The following is a 15,992-nucleotide window of genomic DNA, read 5'->3' on the forward strand; positions in this document are numbered from 1 at the left end:
CTGGCGGTGCAACGCAAACAGTCTCGTAACTCGATATTTGTTAGTCGTTTCACGTTTTTGGATACGGGCATGCGGCATTGTGGCGGTGTTTCGAAGTTAAAATCGTTATCGTTACAGTGGTAGTTAAAGTATTCTTACTGTTACGGAAATTTAAAAACTCATTTCGTGGCAAGTAAGTGTTAAAGTACGACGTTGTATTCCCCGTCATGTATAGTAATAATTGTTTTTAAGTTATAATTTATAGTAATAATAAATAATAATGACTAGAAAATTGATACTAATAGCAATATTGTTTGTTATTATTTATTATAATTAATAAGAGTAGAATTTAAAAAGGGGAGGAGTATTTGAATTTTAATTTAAAAAAATAAATGCCTGTAAAACGTTCTCATATTTATTGCTCCAGGTGTTTTGGGGATAATGGTAAGAGACGTCTGTGACTCCATCATAGAGTAATATTACTCTATGGACTTTGTAGTATTACGTACAGCCCCGACTGTATAATTTTTACTATGCTATTAGTTAGTTAAGTCATATATTGTAATTTGTAATTCAGATAAGATGTAGAAATGTAGGATAAATAGTTAGTTAAAGTAGGTTGACAGTAGTTATAATAGGTACACTTTCATTCCACACCGATCTGATAATGTCCTGTACTCATGTAGTACCTAATATAGAGATATGTTGAAAGAAAAAAATGTGGGAGTTTTTCATCAATCATCGTTCATCACACACCGTCCTGCGATGAACAGGCTCTGTGTAATTCAGTTGACTCTATACTCTATAGAACTATATGTCTACATGTATGTGCTTTAAACGAAACGTTTTAAGTTTCTAGCTAATCATAATTGTTGTGGTTGTTGTTGATGCTGACCAAAAATTGAATTTAACCCAGATCTAGTCACAAAAAGCCTGAAATGTAATAAATGTATAATTTAATACTTCCTTAGAATGTCATTCCACAAGATTTAGTGCACCTATCGTCGGACGATGACGTAATTAACTTATCTTGCACCACCCGTCTCACTGGATTTAATTTATTTGTTTTTGACACTAATATTGTGTAATATTATTAGGATATAATTATCGTTGTTTGAAGATTGGTCACCGTTAGCAGATATGTGATATGTAATATAATATCATAATAACCTATATTGTTCTTTAAATAAAAGGGGCTGATAGCTGTTATACTACCTGATGCCCCATTGATTAGTAATATTTATGCTCAACTATATTAATATGCCAGTTTCTCAGTTAATGTCCAAAATGTTTACACTTTACAAATTTTAAATATTATTATAGGTACATAAATTCCATTCATTACTGTCTTATTATACTTTTATTGTTAAAAAAAAATTACAAACTTTATAATTAATTGTATATTGTGCATTCCAAGAATCAATATAACAATGGATTAGTAGTTAGTACACACTGGTTATAAGTCAATTGTGCAGGAGAGCTATTTTAAATTTTAACTTTTTTTTAAACCAGCTTTCCTTAAAAAATATTTAATCAATTATTTTTTTCTAAATTGAAATTAGCTTAAAAATATACCTTCCTTTTAATATATAAGTTGGGTTCATGTAAAATTTATTTATTCATTTTAATGACATTTTTAAAAAAATTATGTGGACTTATAACTATGTGGCAAAATAAATTGGATAGCCACAGGCTTATAATATTAAAAGGACTTATAGCAATTACTTTTTGTAAACAAATTATTATTATAATATTAAATTTTCATAAAACCTTAAAACACATAAACAAGTAAACAATTGATTGACAAAAGTTCTTCAGTGTACCTATTTGAATAAAATAAAAATACAATTTTTCTATACTTGAAACACAAATAAACTCCTATAGGTGATGATTATATTTTTATTTAATTTAATTTAATCATTGAAAATAATTTAATGCGATTATTCAAAGTCCTGGAATTAAAAATGACTTACTGACTAGAATTGTTGACCTTAGCCAACATATTTGTTTTGCTCTTATTTTATTCATAATGGGTTGAAATAGTGTACTATTTTCAATTTATTTTTGTTTGTCATACAAAAATTGTTTAATAAATTGTTTTTATTTGATATTACCAATGTCTTCCCTATCATAAAACCATAGTAATAACTATATTATATTATTTTATTAATTTTAAATTATACAAATACCAAAGAACTTACATTTTTGGAATGAACAATCAAAGCTCAGTTGATTAGTATAATAACATTTGTTGATGCTATAATTATTCATTTCATAATATTATATTCATATTACAAGCTAAGACATAATAAGAGTACTGGGTATTACTCGTTATTTTATCAAGACATGGGGATAATTGAAAACAAAATAACATCATTGAACTTGATTGTAATTAAACATAAATCATTATAAGTCCTTTTCTTTATAGTTAATGTTTACGGTCAAATAAATTAAGTTCTACAACTGAAGTATTTTAACTACACTCACATAATATGTCCAGACCTATAACATGTAAGCAGTTAATACATTAGGTTATTACATAAACCAAATGTATGTTAAGTTCGGGCATATATGAAGTGTGCATTAAAATAACTGTACAAGTACAACTTTTTAAGGACTTATCACTAAAAAGTTAAAGTTATAGATTAGGCCAGAAATAAACACAGCTAACTGCTATTCATAATAAGTGATAATATTAAATATCACACAAATTACTGATTATAGAATACAAACCCCTTGTATTAAAAAACAATTATAATTTAATTTTATATTCATAAGTATCAAGAAGTTTATTTTGGAAAAAATTGACCTATAACAAGTGTACACTAAGCCATCAATAATATGTGTGTGTTGTTTATGCACTGAAATGACAGATTTGAATGAATCGTAATTAGCAAAGGTGTGCAAGTTAGTGAAAATAATTAAGTGTGGCAAGTTAAGTTAATTCATTTAAATTGCCTTCAGTTAAGTTAAAAGTTAACAAAAAAATAAATTAACTAGAAAAGTTTAAAGTTAAGGTAGAAAATAAAATTACCTTAACTCAGTTAAAAAAAGTTTTTTAAGTTAAGATATTTTTAAGTTATAAATTGCCCTAGTAATTTGTTATACAAAAACATTTACCTTGATGTTTAACATTATGTAAAAAATTAGATTATTATAATATATAATTCGAAATAAATAACCAAAATCGAAAAAGAGTCAATGAATCAGTATTTTCTAGTTGATTACACATGACACGAAAGGAAAATTAACCTAACTGCACGACAATGATAATTAACTATAAAAAGTCAACTTTTTTACTTAACTTTAACTTTTTAACAAGTTTATGTCCACCTTTGGTAATTAGTTTGGTAAACCAAAGTCAATGCTAACTAATTTAAGGTGCATAATTATGTAAGTTTACAATTTATTATTACAAGTATAATAAATTATAACCTGATAAGGAAGGTTGGAAAATTGGATATGTGACAGTATAGTATTGATGTCCGACAAATCCAAGTAAAAGAAGAGAAGAATAAATATAACCATATTTTAATTTACTCTAATTTTATTATTTTATTTAATTGGCTCTATGTATGCAATTTAAATTTGCACGCCTCATAATCATATTTTGAACACTTGCCTTACACCAACTTCTTCTATCGTTTAGTAAATTATATGTAAAATATATTTTTAAATATTTTAAATAATTATTAATATTTTATTCTTATTTTTGCTTTAGAAAATGAATACAACATCAGAAAATGTCAAAATCACCGACTCGATTCCCACAAAAAAGAGAGGTAGAGTCAGCCTCAAAAAACAACTAGGTCTCCTCGAAGGCGTTGCCATAATTTTGGGCATCATATTTGGATCTGGTTAGTAAATAATTGTCTTTGAGAACAAATTATTAAATGTTTATTTGTTTTATGTAAAAAAATATGATACCTATACCTAACTAAAATCTTTAAACTATTAATAAAAAAAAAAAATTTATAGGTTATTAAATAAACTTGAAACCATTAATTTAAATTGGTTCCGATTATAATTCATAGATTTAATTTATCTACAGTATCCATTCTATAAAAATTATTTATGTCTATATATCTTTTTAATGTATTAATTTTACATAACCATCAGAATTATCAGCAACTACACGATCAATACAACCATAAAATATATAATATTGTAAAAGTTATCATTCACTATCCATGCATCCCTTCAGTCATAATTTTAGTTTTACTAAATGGGTGTAGGTACTTATCTTTATACTATCTATTATTAATGAGTTTTAATTAAAACACTTAAAATAATATAAGTAAAACAAATAGTAATTATTTTTATTATATCTATTGATTGTTACATAACTTTAAAAAAAAAATGCTAGAGCTATTATAATGTATAATGGTGTTTATATAAAATTAAAATAGTTCCTTTAATATACTTAAAAATAAACCATTGTAATTTTCCCTCGTACTAACTGTGTTATAACTTGCATATAAAGTGCAATGCAGAGTTATAGAAATATGTAAGTAATTTTAACAGGGCTTAAATTTAAATTAAATATATCATTTTTACGTTTTTGGACCTTGAAACGTTATACAATTTCAATGTTTATCGTTATTGTACTTTCAAACGTTATATTTTGATTTTTTCCCTTTATCGTTTTTATATTTTTAAACGTTATTTAATTTTTTGTTTCCTGTTTAATTTTTAACTTTTTTTCTGTAAATTATATTGTTATTTTTGGTATAGAAAGGTAATTAACCACACTTTGAAGAAATAACTATCAAATTATCAGAATTTGATATCCAGGATATGTTATTTTCATCCTAGGGTTTTTAGTAAGTAGCTATAACTAGTTTTGTCTAGTTGTCAAATATTGTTTAAATAGTATGGCAAGGATAAAAGATGAAATAATAGATTTTATTAAAAAAATATTTATAACAATAATACAAGTTGAAAAGGCATAATAATGTTAATGTTTATGTTTTGTATCTTATTGAAATTTGAATTACAGAAATAAACTAATATTAAATTAAATTCAATATTTATAAATCAAACAAGGATAAACAAGATAACAATAAATTACTGTTAAAAACGTGGCCAACTTTGAATTGTTCATAGTTATGACTTATATAGACTACAAGATTTAAAAACAATAGTAATGTTAAGTTCAACATAAAAAAAAGCACTAACATTGTTAGCATTTTTTTATGTTACGTTTATTGCTTATTTTTAATCATTTATGATGATTAGTGCTATATATGTTTAATGATATTAGATTATTTTCTTTTTTCGTTTATTGATTACGTTTAATTTTTTTTTCATTATTTATCGTTATTAGGTTATACATTTTAATATTATTAATAATGTTTTGAAGGCCTAAATTCAAATCACTGCAACTGCAACATAATGTAAGAATGAAAACTATTATCTATAACATCTTAAAAATCTATTATTTTAAAATAATTAAAGTTGATCGTTTGATTGACCTATATTGGCTAATATTATACCAATGATCTAAAAATATTGGTATCAAAAAATTAGTTAAAAATAAGATAATATTATATATATATATATCATTATATACCATTATTTTGCTATATTTATTATTAATTTAACTATATATATTTCTTGTAACTAGAATACAAACTATAACTGTCTATACATTTATACACACTGCCGCATAGATATAGTAAAAGTTTGTTTTAACAGTTTATACATATTATTTGATACATTTTTAAACTATTGATTCTCTGATATCCAGGAGTCCATTACTCCAATCTATTGCAGACTTGTTATGATATTATTATTATTTGTGTATTTTCAACCGTTATCTAAAAAAAATCAAATAATATAATCAAGAATACAAGAGTTGACAAAATGACAGGACAGGACAGCTCTCCTCTCAACTATATTTTTCTAGCTCTCCTAGTCTACTATTATTTTATCCCAAATATTATCCATAACAATAAGATATTTGCATCATTATATATTATATTTATCCTTGTAGTGTAATCACCATTTATTATCCAATAAGAAGCAATACCTCAAGTATATTATGTACATATAATAAAGATACAATAATTTCCCTCTGCCCTTGAACCATTTATACAATTATTATTGGAAGTGAATAGATTTTGTTTTTTTCCATAGTCACATTTTCCAATATACATAATATAATAATGTTAGTAGGTATGTTAAAGTTCATATTTTCTGCCTCGATTATTGATAAATTTAAATTGCATTTAATTTTATGGGCCCTTTGCTTCAATGATATTTAGTCTTATAAAATATATCATGATCGTTGTTATCATATTATTAAGTACCTATTAAGTTAAGGGGGCTGAAACATACCATGTTTTAAGGAGTAGTGCTTAGGCATTTAATGTTACATGTACATTTTGGCTGTGTCAATGTGTGAAAAGTAAATGAACATTAGGGTGTGTAATCCGTTATCCCACTTTTCACGATGAAATTTGAATTTCTGGATTTACAATTTATTTTGTATTGTCGTAACAGCTATCGTATTATTTCATTTCCGTAGTCATTAGCTTTAATTGATTTATAATCGTTCGGAATGCAGGTAATATTTAATATTTCTATAATATTCTTAGAAATGTTCTAACACCCATACGCGCATCCGCATGTCAATGAACATGAAGAATATACTTTTGCTCCGGCTGTAGGGCAGAAATTTGATGTTAACAGTATTAAAAGATGAATAACAATTCACCTTGTTACGATTGACTTATATTAATTTTGAAAAGATGAGCGTATTCGTTAGTCTATTTTCTAGGTTTTCTTGGAAATTACTTTATTTTTAGTTAATATAATATGATGCATAGTAAGTTTATATTTTTATCAAAATAAACTTATACTTGACTTAGTTGTAGATAGCGATGAAATGAAAAATATAAGAATCCACTTCCGAGCAAACTTAGAAAAGAGGAATACAAACTAAATTTACTTTTCAATATTGAAATTGAGCTACTGGAAGTATGTTTAATTTTCTTTCGCTTATTGAGCTAAACTTAGGAAGAAAAATGGTTGCTCCGGCCCCCTTAATTTTAAACTCCAAGCATATTTTTTTAATGCTGGGTTTCACATATAATAGATACCTATATTTTTATCTATTTTTATGTTGTATCTGGATGTATTTTGTCTTCACATACATAATATATAAAACTTCGTTATCCAAAATGACGTTTTTAAAGAATAAATATCGTTCAAGATTAACTGATCACCTGCACCTTCAAAATACTGCTCATTAATTGTTCTCCAAGAGTAGGTACAACATTTTAAAAAAACTGGCCAATATTATATTATATTAAATAATTTACTTAAATAGCTTAAACTGTATTTTTAACATAAAAATAAACAGATTATATTAATTTATATTTAAGTTTTTTCTGGCCATAGAAAATTTTTTTGCAAAGTATATGGACCGCCATAGAATTTGATTACCGACCCCTGATCTATAAGGAACCTATTGATTTTTGGAAGGATGTAATTATGTAAGCCATGGATTTATAATTACCTATTTATTATGTACTTAAGAGACTTAATACCGGGAAAATCTGCGGACAAATACTTGGTGAAAAATCAGTACTACCACTATAGTTAAATTAGTTTTTTTTTAAATAAATCAAAAGTGAAACAAAATAATTATGTGCGAGGTTTATACTATAATTTTCAATGCATTATGAATAATACCTACTATATTTGATTTTTTTAAGAAAATGATTTGATTTTTTTTGTGCATATTTCTATTCTTTTTTTTAGATTTTAAAGGTCTTAAATATTATACCCTAACAAAAACAAACTTTAAAAGTTTTCAAATACCCACGAATAATTATTGATCAGAATTTCAACTAAAAATGACTATTAATATATATTTTTATGGATACAGTATAGACTAGTTACGTAAATCTTGAATTATACATCCAAACCTTAGCTATACAAATAAAGTAAATAAATAATTTTATAATTTTTTATCAACCTAAAAAATAATTTCCAAGTTTTGGTGATTATGATAATTTTTTTTAAAATGTGAAATGCTGATAAAAAAAATGTGCCTATGTATTCTTAATTCTATTAATTTTCTTTAGTAACAACATAATATGAGGAACCTTATTCATGAATTCAAGATTCATTTCAAAATCAAAATTGTAATTTTAAAGCTTTTCGACCCAGTTAAAGACATTTTTATTAACGTATTTAGAATAAAAACTAAATGAAATTGAAAATATCAAATTTCTACAAATATCTCAAAAAGAGACAAAATATTTTAAATTAGAATTTAAAATTTCATTATGTTTATAATATGATAAATTAAACATTTGATGAAAATTATGACAAGTATCTACGGCCGAAAGTTGTTCGTTTTTTAATTAAAAGTAAATAAAAAAAATGAAAATCTATTTTGTCAAAAATGGGTGATTTTGTTTTCACCCAAAGTAATATAATTTATCGTAAACGAAAAAAACATCAGTGGGTTTTTCTTCTATTATTCGCTTTTATATGTTTAACACTTGTCTTATTCATGCACCACCACAGACAAATAATTTTTTTCCGATTACTAGACAATATCAATCATATATTATATTTGAAAAAATAAATTAATTTAACCATTTTGACTGCTGCAGTTAACTAATTTTATATTTAAGACTTAAATATGTAATATTTTAACTTTTATAATTTTATAATATAACGATTAACAGGCGTAATTATAAAGTTGCAAAATTAGGCAAATCTCAAACAAAAATATTTTACAAAATATGTCGTTTGAGTGTTTGACAAAAGTGCCGTGGATCTTTTTTGATATTTGTGTGTGTATGTGTGTGCGATACTGATACATAGGTATATTTATCTCACCATCGGGCGTGATGAACGAAGCTGGATCGGTCGGTGTCAGCTTAGCCGTGTGGGTCATGTGTGGCATGCTGTCCATGATTGGCGCACTGTGTTACGCAGAACTGGGCACGTCCATACCAAGGTCGGGCGGCGACTACACGTACCTGTTCGAGGCGTACGGACCGCTTCCAGCGTTCCTCTACCTGTGGGACGCTATGCTCGTGTTTGTGTACGTATATTTAATTTAAATATATTATATATTATAAGATGTACCTGCGTAATATTGTTTTTATCATATTGTTAGGTAGGTACTTAAGTAGGCATACATTATAATATACAGTAGATTCTTATTATCTCGAATTTTCCGTAATCACGAACTCTATTGAAATAAATAATAATTACCATTACAATAGAGCTTGATATCTTGAACTTATTTGACACCCCTTGGATTTTGATATTACGATAGTTAATTATAATAATATATATTAAAGAATATATCGGAATTATGTACCTTGTGCTTTATGTTGGGCGGGAAGAAACGGTTAGAATTATAATACATATAAATTATATTTGCACACCACGCTGCGAACTGTAGTCTATATTTTTTTGACATTCATTAAAAAACCAACTTTCTATATTAATATTTATATTGTTACATTACAAATATTTAAAAATCTGAAAAAAATATCTAAAAGAGCTAAGCTGCTGCTAATTTTTTGTTTCGTGAAATTGAGCCTATTTCATTGATACAAATAAACTTAAAATAATACTTTAAGGACTTGGTATAGTGGAGTATAAGTATTAGTGCATTACTTGCAATAATAGTTGATCAGTTATAACTATTATGATAGGTAAAAATAAATGCAATAAATGTGATTTATGACCAGTTTTTTTTTGTCATAAATCTCAAATTAAAAATTGCAGCTAGTAACGATTTTAATATAGGTAATTTATATATCAGATTTTATAATGTTTTAAATACATACATTTCTCATAGGTCATAATATTATAGTACTTAAGCGTTTATACTTTCTACTGTACGTTGAAGTAGAATTTAGCCCATTCTTTACTACATTTTACTTCCATTAAGCATTAAACATAGGTAATTAACTAAAAATAGATTAGGTTCTCATTTATTGCAGTGATTTCCAAAGTTTCCAACATTAGGTCTATGTTAGACACGTTATAGTCCCGATTGGGTAGTTATCGCTTTCCCGCCCATCCACTGTTAATGCCGTCTAAAATATATTTGCTTGCGCTGTGCAGGCCAACAACTAACGCCATCATGGGACTGACTTTCGCCAACTACGTCATCAAGCCGTTCTTCCCGGACTGCGAAAACCCGGACCAGGCGGTTAGACTCCTGGCGGCCGCCATGATTTGTAAGTATAGCCGTTGAGCTATCAACGCCAATACCACAATAACATTTATCATAATAATATATTAATATCGTCGTCAATGTGTATAAATATAGGTTTCATAACTTTCATCAACTGCTGGAACGTCAAGGCCACCACCAAAATTCAAAATGTGTTCATGTTCACCAAGATATCCGCTCTGGTGTTGATTATTGTGTGTGGCGGAGTTTACCTATACTCAAGTCAGTAATCCATAATCGAATAAGTAATAGCTTACAGTCACCAATACTTATCCGGTTTGGCGAGTTAATGTAGACATAATAATTAATATTTAATATGATGGTATTACCGTCAGCTTCCTATTTATAGATTATAGTGGCCTGCAAATAACTTGATTAATTATGTTTTTACTATAACTAAACAAAAAAACAATTCAAGATTGGTGTGTTTTAACTGTTAATTTTTTTTTAAATAACGGAATTTTAAAATTGAAAAAATGGCGGATCAGGTTAAAAACGAAAACAGTACCATTTCAGGAAATATAAAATGTCGTTAGACTATTTAAAACAAATGCGGTTTGTGTGGGCATGTGACTCCTGCTATGAACTCCGTAGTTGAACAACGAAGGAACTACTAAAATATTTATATACTATTTTCCTCCTACGTACCTATTCTATGATTATATATTTAATCGATAAATTGTGGTAAGTGTGTGTCTTTTCGTCACAAATATACGAAATTTAACACCGTTGTATAAATGTCTAAATTAAGATATTATACAATATACGCCTACATATTTGCGTACGCCTGCACGTCTGGTTTGAATGTGAATAATTTAAATACCTTTATTACCTAATTTAAAAAGGCCTTTAAAGGGTTTTTTTAAAGAGTTCAACTGCGCTCGAGTCCATAGACCTATAAACTAATGGACAGCGCATTCCACTCCACCCTGCCCTCAATGCTAGGGAATCATATAACTGAAAAAGAAAAAATTATAAACATTTTAGGGGCATTTCAACACCACCACCCGTAGGTACGCCATTACGGATTGTGTTAAATTATTATATATATATAAACGATACTTATTGTAAAGATTCATCGTTCCGTGATTTATGTACAGATGGATTTTCTAAGTTCATGAACCCTTGGCAAGGATCAGTCACGGACCCCGGCAAACTGGCCGTGTCTATTTATTCTGGAATATTCTCGTACTCGGGATGGTAAGGTTTTTTGCTATTTTCACGTGGACCAATAGATGCATCAATAATCGTTATTATTTTTAATTTTCAGGAACTTTTTGAATTTCATGACCGAAGAGCTAAAGAACCCTTATGTGTAAGTGGAACATTATCGCAATAGTACTCTTATTTTTGTCTACGAAACGCGTGATTTGCCGTCATTGCTGTCATTGATCTGTTGATTTTGTCTTCACAGGAACTTGCCGAGGGCCATTTACATTTCCATGCCGTTGGTGACCATTATCTACGTGTTGGCCAACGTTGCGTACTTAGCTGTTCTAACGCCGCACGACATGGTGACGACTAAAGCGATTGCCGTTGTGAGTGATATCACAATGATATAATTTAATTTTTCATTCATAACATACCTAATAGGTATTAAATTTTCTAATCAACTACAACTTACTGTATGGTGATTTTAATAACACAAGAGTAAAAGACACTCATTATAATGGCATTAACTCCAGTCAATTTTCGTTTTTTTACGTAATTTAAAATAGGTACCTATATTTTATAAAAAATAATCTAATTAAAATGCCCCAGTTTTAAAGTGACTTTTTTGTAATGACAACACATAGTTTTAATTTCATACAATATATTATTAACTTAAATGAAAATATTGGGTGTATAAGTAATAATTATTGTTATATTGAGCATCAGAATATAAGATTTATGTTATTAACTTATTGAAGAGCTGGGTAGTACACCATACACTTCAATACCAAAGCTGGGCAAGTTAACCAATTTTTTTAACTAGTTAAAGTTAAGTTATCCTAAAATAAAAAATAACTAAGCTAAGTTAAAGTTAGTTTTAAAAAGTTACTAAGATACTAAAATAATAACTAAGTTAAGTTAAAAGTTAAGTTACTTTTTTTTTTAAATACCTTAAACTTACTCATAAACGTTTTTTTATCTCATCGTAGAAAAATAACTAGTTTTGGTATAAAGTAAAATAAACGCTCAAATGATTACATTGACGAATGACTAAATTCACAGTTGGAACTTGGAACCCTCTAGTCACACACTTACACCAGTTGACACACTACTACATAATCTGATATTATATAATATAGAGACTTATAAATTGACAACAATTAATTCTTATATATCATTTTATTTATATACCAATATAATATTGTAGGAATGTAAAGTGTAGTTTGTAGAAAACATGGCATAAGTATCACTGTATCAGAAATTACTAATTAGGTCCGTCCTGGAAATTGTATTATTACCTATCAATGTACATAGTACACTAGTAACAATGTAAAATAAACGGTTATCATTTCATAGAAAATATAAACTTCCTAGTTATATTTCAAATAAGTAATAAATAAATAATAATAATCACTATTCTCTATAATACTACTAATTAGTAATTACTATATGTCTATATTATAGTATATTATAGTAAATAGTATTTAATATAATAATATACATACCTACAATCGTAGATATATTTCTGTCCTGGTGGTTCTCAGAAATATCAATGCAAATAATATACAGTTCATAAATCATAATAGGAAAATTTTTATAAATAACTTTTATTTTAACAAAATAACTAAGTTAAGTTACAATTGTTTATAAAAAGAAATAACTTAGTTACTAACTAAGTTTTTTTCTACATACTATTTTTTTTAACTAGTTAAGTTAAAAGTTATCAAAAAAAGTAACTTTTAACTTTTTAACTAGTTACTGCCCAGCTTTGTTCAATACAATCATTTAGTTTAATTTATTGTTTAAAATATGCATGATTTAAATAAATAACTTTAGCTTAAATAGTTGGTATTTATGTGTTCAAGATTTTCATTAGGTTAAGAAATTGAAAATTAAGTTGATAGATAGATAGTTGAATAAATTTAAAATCCTAAAAAAGTGTGTTTGGTGAAAAATGTTTTTTTCCAATTATGCCTTTAATACTTCATAAAACTATGTACATAAACTTTTTTAATACAAATCATTTACCATGCAATATTGAATTAATAATATATTTTAATACAAAACAAAAATAATACTATGTTTTTATTTAGACATTTGGTTACTTGGCAATGGGTTCATTCAAATGGGTCATGCCGCTGATGGTTGCCCTATCAGCATTTGGCGGTCTGTGCGTTAACATTATGACTTCGTCCAGGTATGTTGTGATTGCTATGTGTTCTCCATGACTAGACATAAACAAGCTTAGATATTAAAACTTTCAAGTTTTTTTCCTCCTATAACTTAGAAAAAATTAAATTTCGACATAACAATTAATACCTTACAAACAATAACTAACCAACATAGCTTATAGGTATTTCTACAGTTATTTACTGACAAAAGAGTGTTTATGCTTCATCTGAAGAAGACATCATCTTAAATTAAGTCCTAACTAGGTAGTTGATTAGTTAAAAGAAATCAAATCACTTGTCCAATTTAGTACACAATTAGTGTTTTGCTGACAGTGTTAATTTGTAGCTAAAATTGTATATTTTATTGTTTTTTAGAATGTGCTGTGTTGGAGCGCGATATGGTCACTTGCCAGCGTTTTTGTCATATATAAATGTAGAAAGGTACACACCAACCCCGGCTCTAGTGTTTTTGGTAAGATAAAAATCATAATTACTACTACTGGATGATACCTGACTATAACTTGCAATTATTTCAGAACATCTTATCTTTATTCATGCTTTTTACAAGTGATGTCAACATACTTATATCATATTCGAGCATTGTGGAGGCGTTTTTCACAATGCTAACGGTGTCATCGGTATTGTGGAACCGATGGAAAAATCCAAACACCAACAGGCCAATCAAGGTATGATGATTTAAATAAAATACACACATATTACAATCTAAATACATATACATAATTTGTGTTAACAACTGTAGGTTTCCCTTTGGATCCCAATCACTTATGTAATAGTGTCGTTATTCTTGATTGTGTTGCCATGTTACGTAAGACCTTTTCAAGTTAGCATGGGAGTTGGTATCACTTTGTTAGGCATTCCTGTGTACTATGTATGTGTAGTTTGGAAAACTAAACCTGTATGGTTCCAAAATTCATTAAGTAAGTATTGAAGTTTATAAGTTATACGTTTATAAGTTTATAGGTTTATAACCACTTTCGACTAACCTTATTGTCATTTTAACGTTTCCATAACTTTGCAGAGCATGTGACGTTCACCATCCAAAAGTTGTTTGTTGTTGCCAAAGAAGAAAAAGTAGATGATGTTTGGGAATAATCATATGTATTTCTTAATTGTATTTTCTACTTGTCAATTATTGATTTTTAACAATTTTAAGTGATTTACCTTAAACATTTTCTCTGAAAATTATTTAATTTATTTCCAGCTTTATATTTACTCTCATGTTTTTCTTTTTTAACTTTTTACTGTCATCAGTATTGTAAAATATATAAATGTATGTTTCTATTAAATATTATTTACATAAAAAAGAAAGTATATACTTTTTAATTTGTATTAATTTAGGGGAACAATATTGTTGTTTACAAATATTACTGGACATGTCTTGAGTAAGAGTTTGAGTGCCAAAACCCCACATGACGCAGCTTATCTAATGGCGTCATTGTAGTACACAATTGCTGATGTATAGCCGCGTCGGGTTGGAATTGTATTAGAAAAGGCGCATAGGTTACAAACGAATAACCCTCGGAATTGAAATTTATGGCTTTTCTTGCATTTTGTCTTATAATTATTTTTATGAATTAACACTTTTTTTTAAACTGAGTTATGTAATATATGTAGTTTGTCCAGGAGTTTGACACGTGTTCAAAAACACATGTACACAAATGTATTAATTCATGATTTTTTTTTTACTTATAAATCTTTTTAATTCACATACTTAATTCCATAAACTATGAGATATTTTAATATATTTTTATTTACTATAATTAAATTTTTTAGACACTATTTCATATTTACAAAATATATTAATTTATATTATAGAATATATTATATTCTTTAAAAATGTTTTTGATTATAATGGTTATTAAAATAAAACAGTTATTAATATAGTACATTATTAAACATTTTATTTAATATTAAATATACAATGCAATACCAATATTAACACACAGATATAATTTTATAATAACAACAGATTAACATAATTATAATGAAATAGAGTATGTCATCAACCTTCTTCATTTTTGTAGTTTTTATAAGCGGAATTTAGACTTAGGTTTATGTTGTTTATTGTAGTATTTCATACAAATAAGTATTCGTTGTTTGATATACAATTGAATGACAATATATTTTTTTTTCCTTATCTATTCCAAAAATTATTTTTTTAGTTAAATTTTTGACGAAATCCAGGCCTTTCAGAATTTATTGCTAAATAATCTTTTTAAATAAACTTTCAATCTTAAATATATTGGTTTTGAAATTATTACTTGGAACAATAAGCCCACGATAAGATAGATAAGATGGTTTATTTTAATGGCATTGAATAATTTTGTTTATGTGAACTTTTATCATAGGTAACTTGATTTTGATGTGATTTAGCCAAGTTCAGAGAATTTTAGTTTATATTTCCTAGCAATCCAACTGGCTAAATATTTAACTGCATCATTGGTCATTTCAAG

General features: G+C 27.0%; 1 protein-coding gene across 1 annotated transcript; it reads left to right on the forward strand.

Moving 5' to 3' along the window:
* The first annotated feature begins 82 nt into the window (after window positions 1–82).
* LOC132936069 (Y+L amino acid transporter 2-like) lies at window positions 83–14,735 on the forward strand. The gene is made up of 13 exons (XM_061002742.1): window positions 83–172; window positions 3,701–3,836; window positions 8,824–9,046; window positions 10,084–10,199; window positions 10,292–10,417; window positions 11,296–11,395; window positions 11,466–11,510; window positions 11,610–11,733; window positions 13,441–13,544; window positions 13,894–13,990; window positions 14,055–14,204; window positions 14,279–14,456; window positions 14,558–14,735. The coding sequence occupies exons 2-13, from the start codon at window positions 3,704–3,706 to the stop codon at window positions 14,629–14,631; spliced, it is 1,470 nt and encodes a 489-aa protein (XP_060858725.1). The 5' UTR covers window positions 83–172; window positions 3,701–3,703; the 3' UTR covers window positions 14,632–14,735.
* The last annotated feature ends 1,257 nt before the right edge of the window (window positions 14,736–15,992 follow it).

This window comes from Metopolophium dirhodum, chromosome 1, assembly GCF_019925205.1.
Source record: "Metopolophium dirhodum isolate CAU chromosome 1, ASM1992520v1, whole genome shotgun sequence".
Classification (NCBI taxonomy): Eukaryota; Metazoa; Arthropoda; class Insecta; order Hemiptera; family Aphididae; genus Metopolophium; species Metopolophium dirhodum.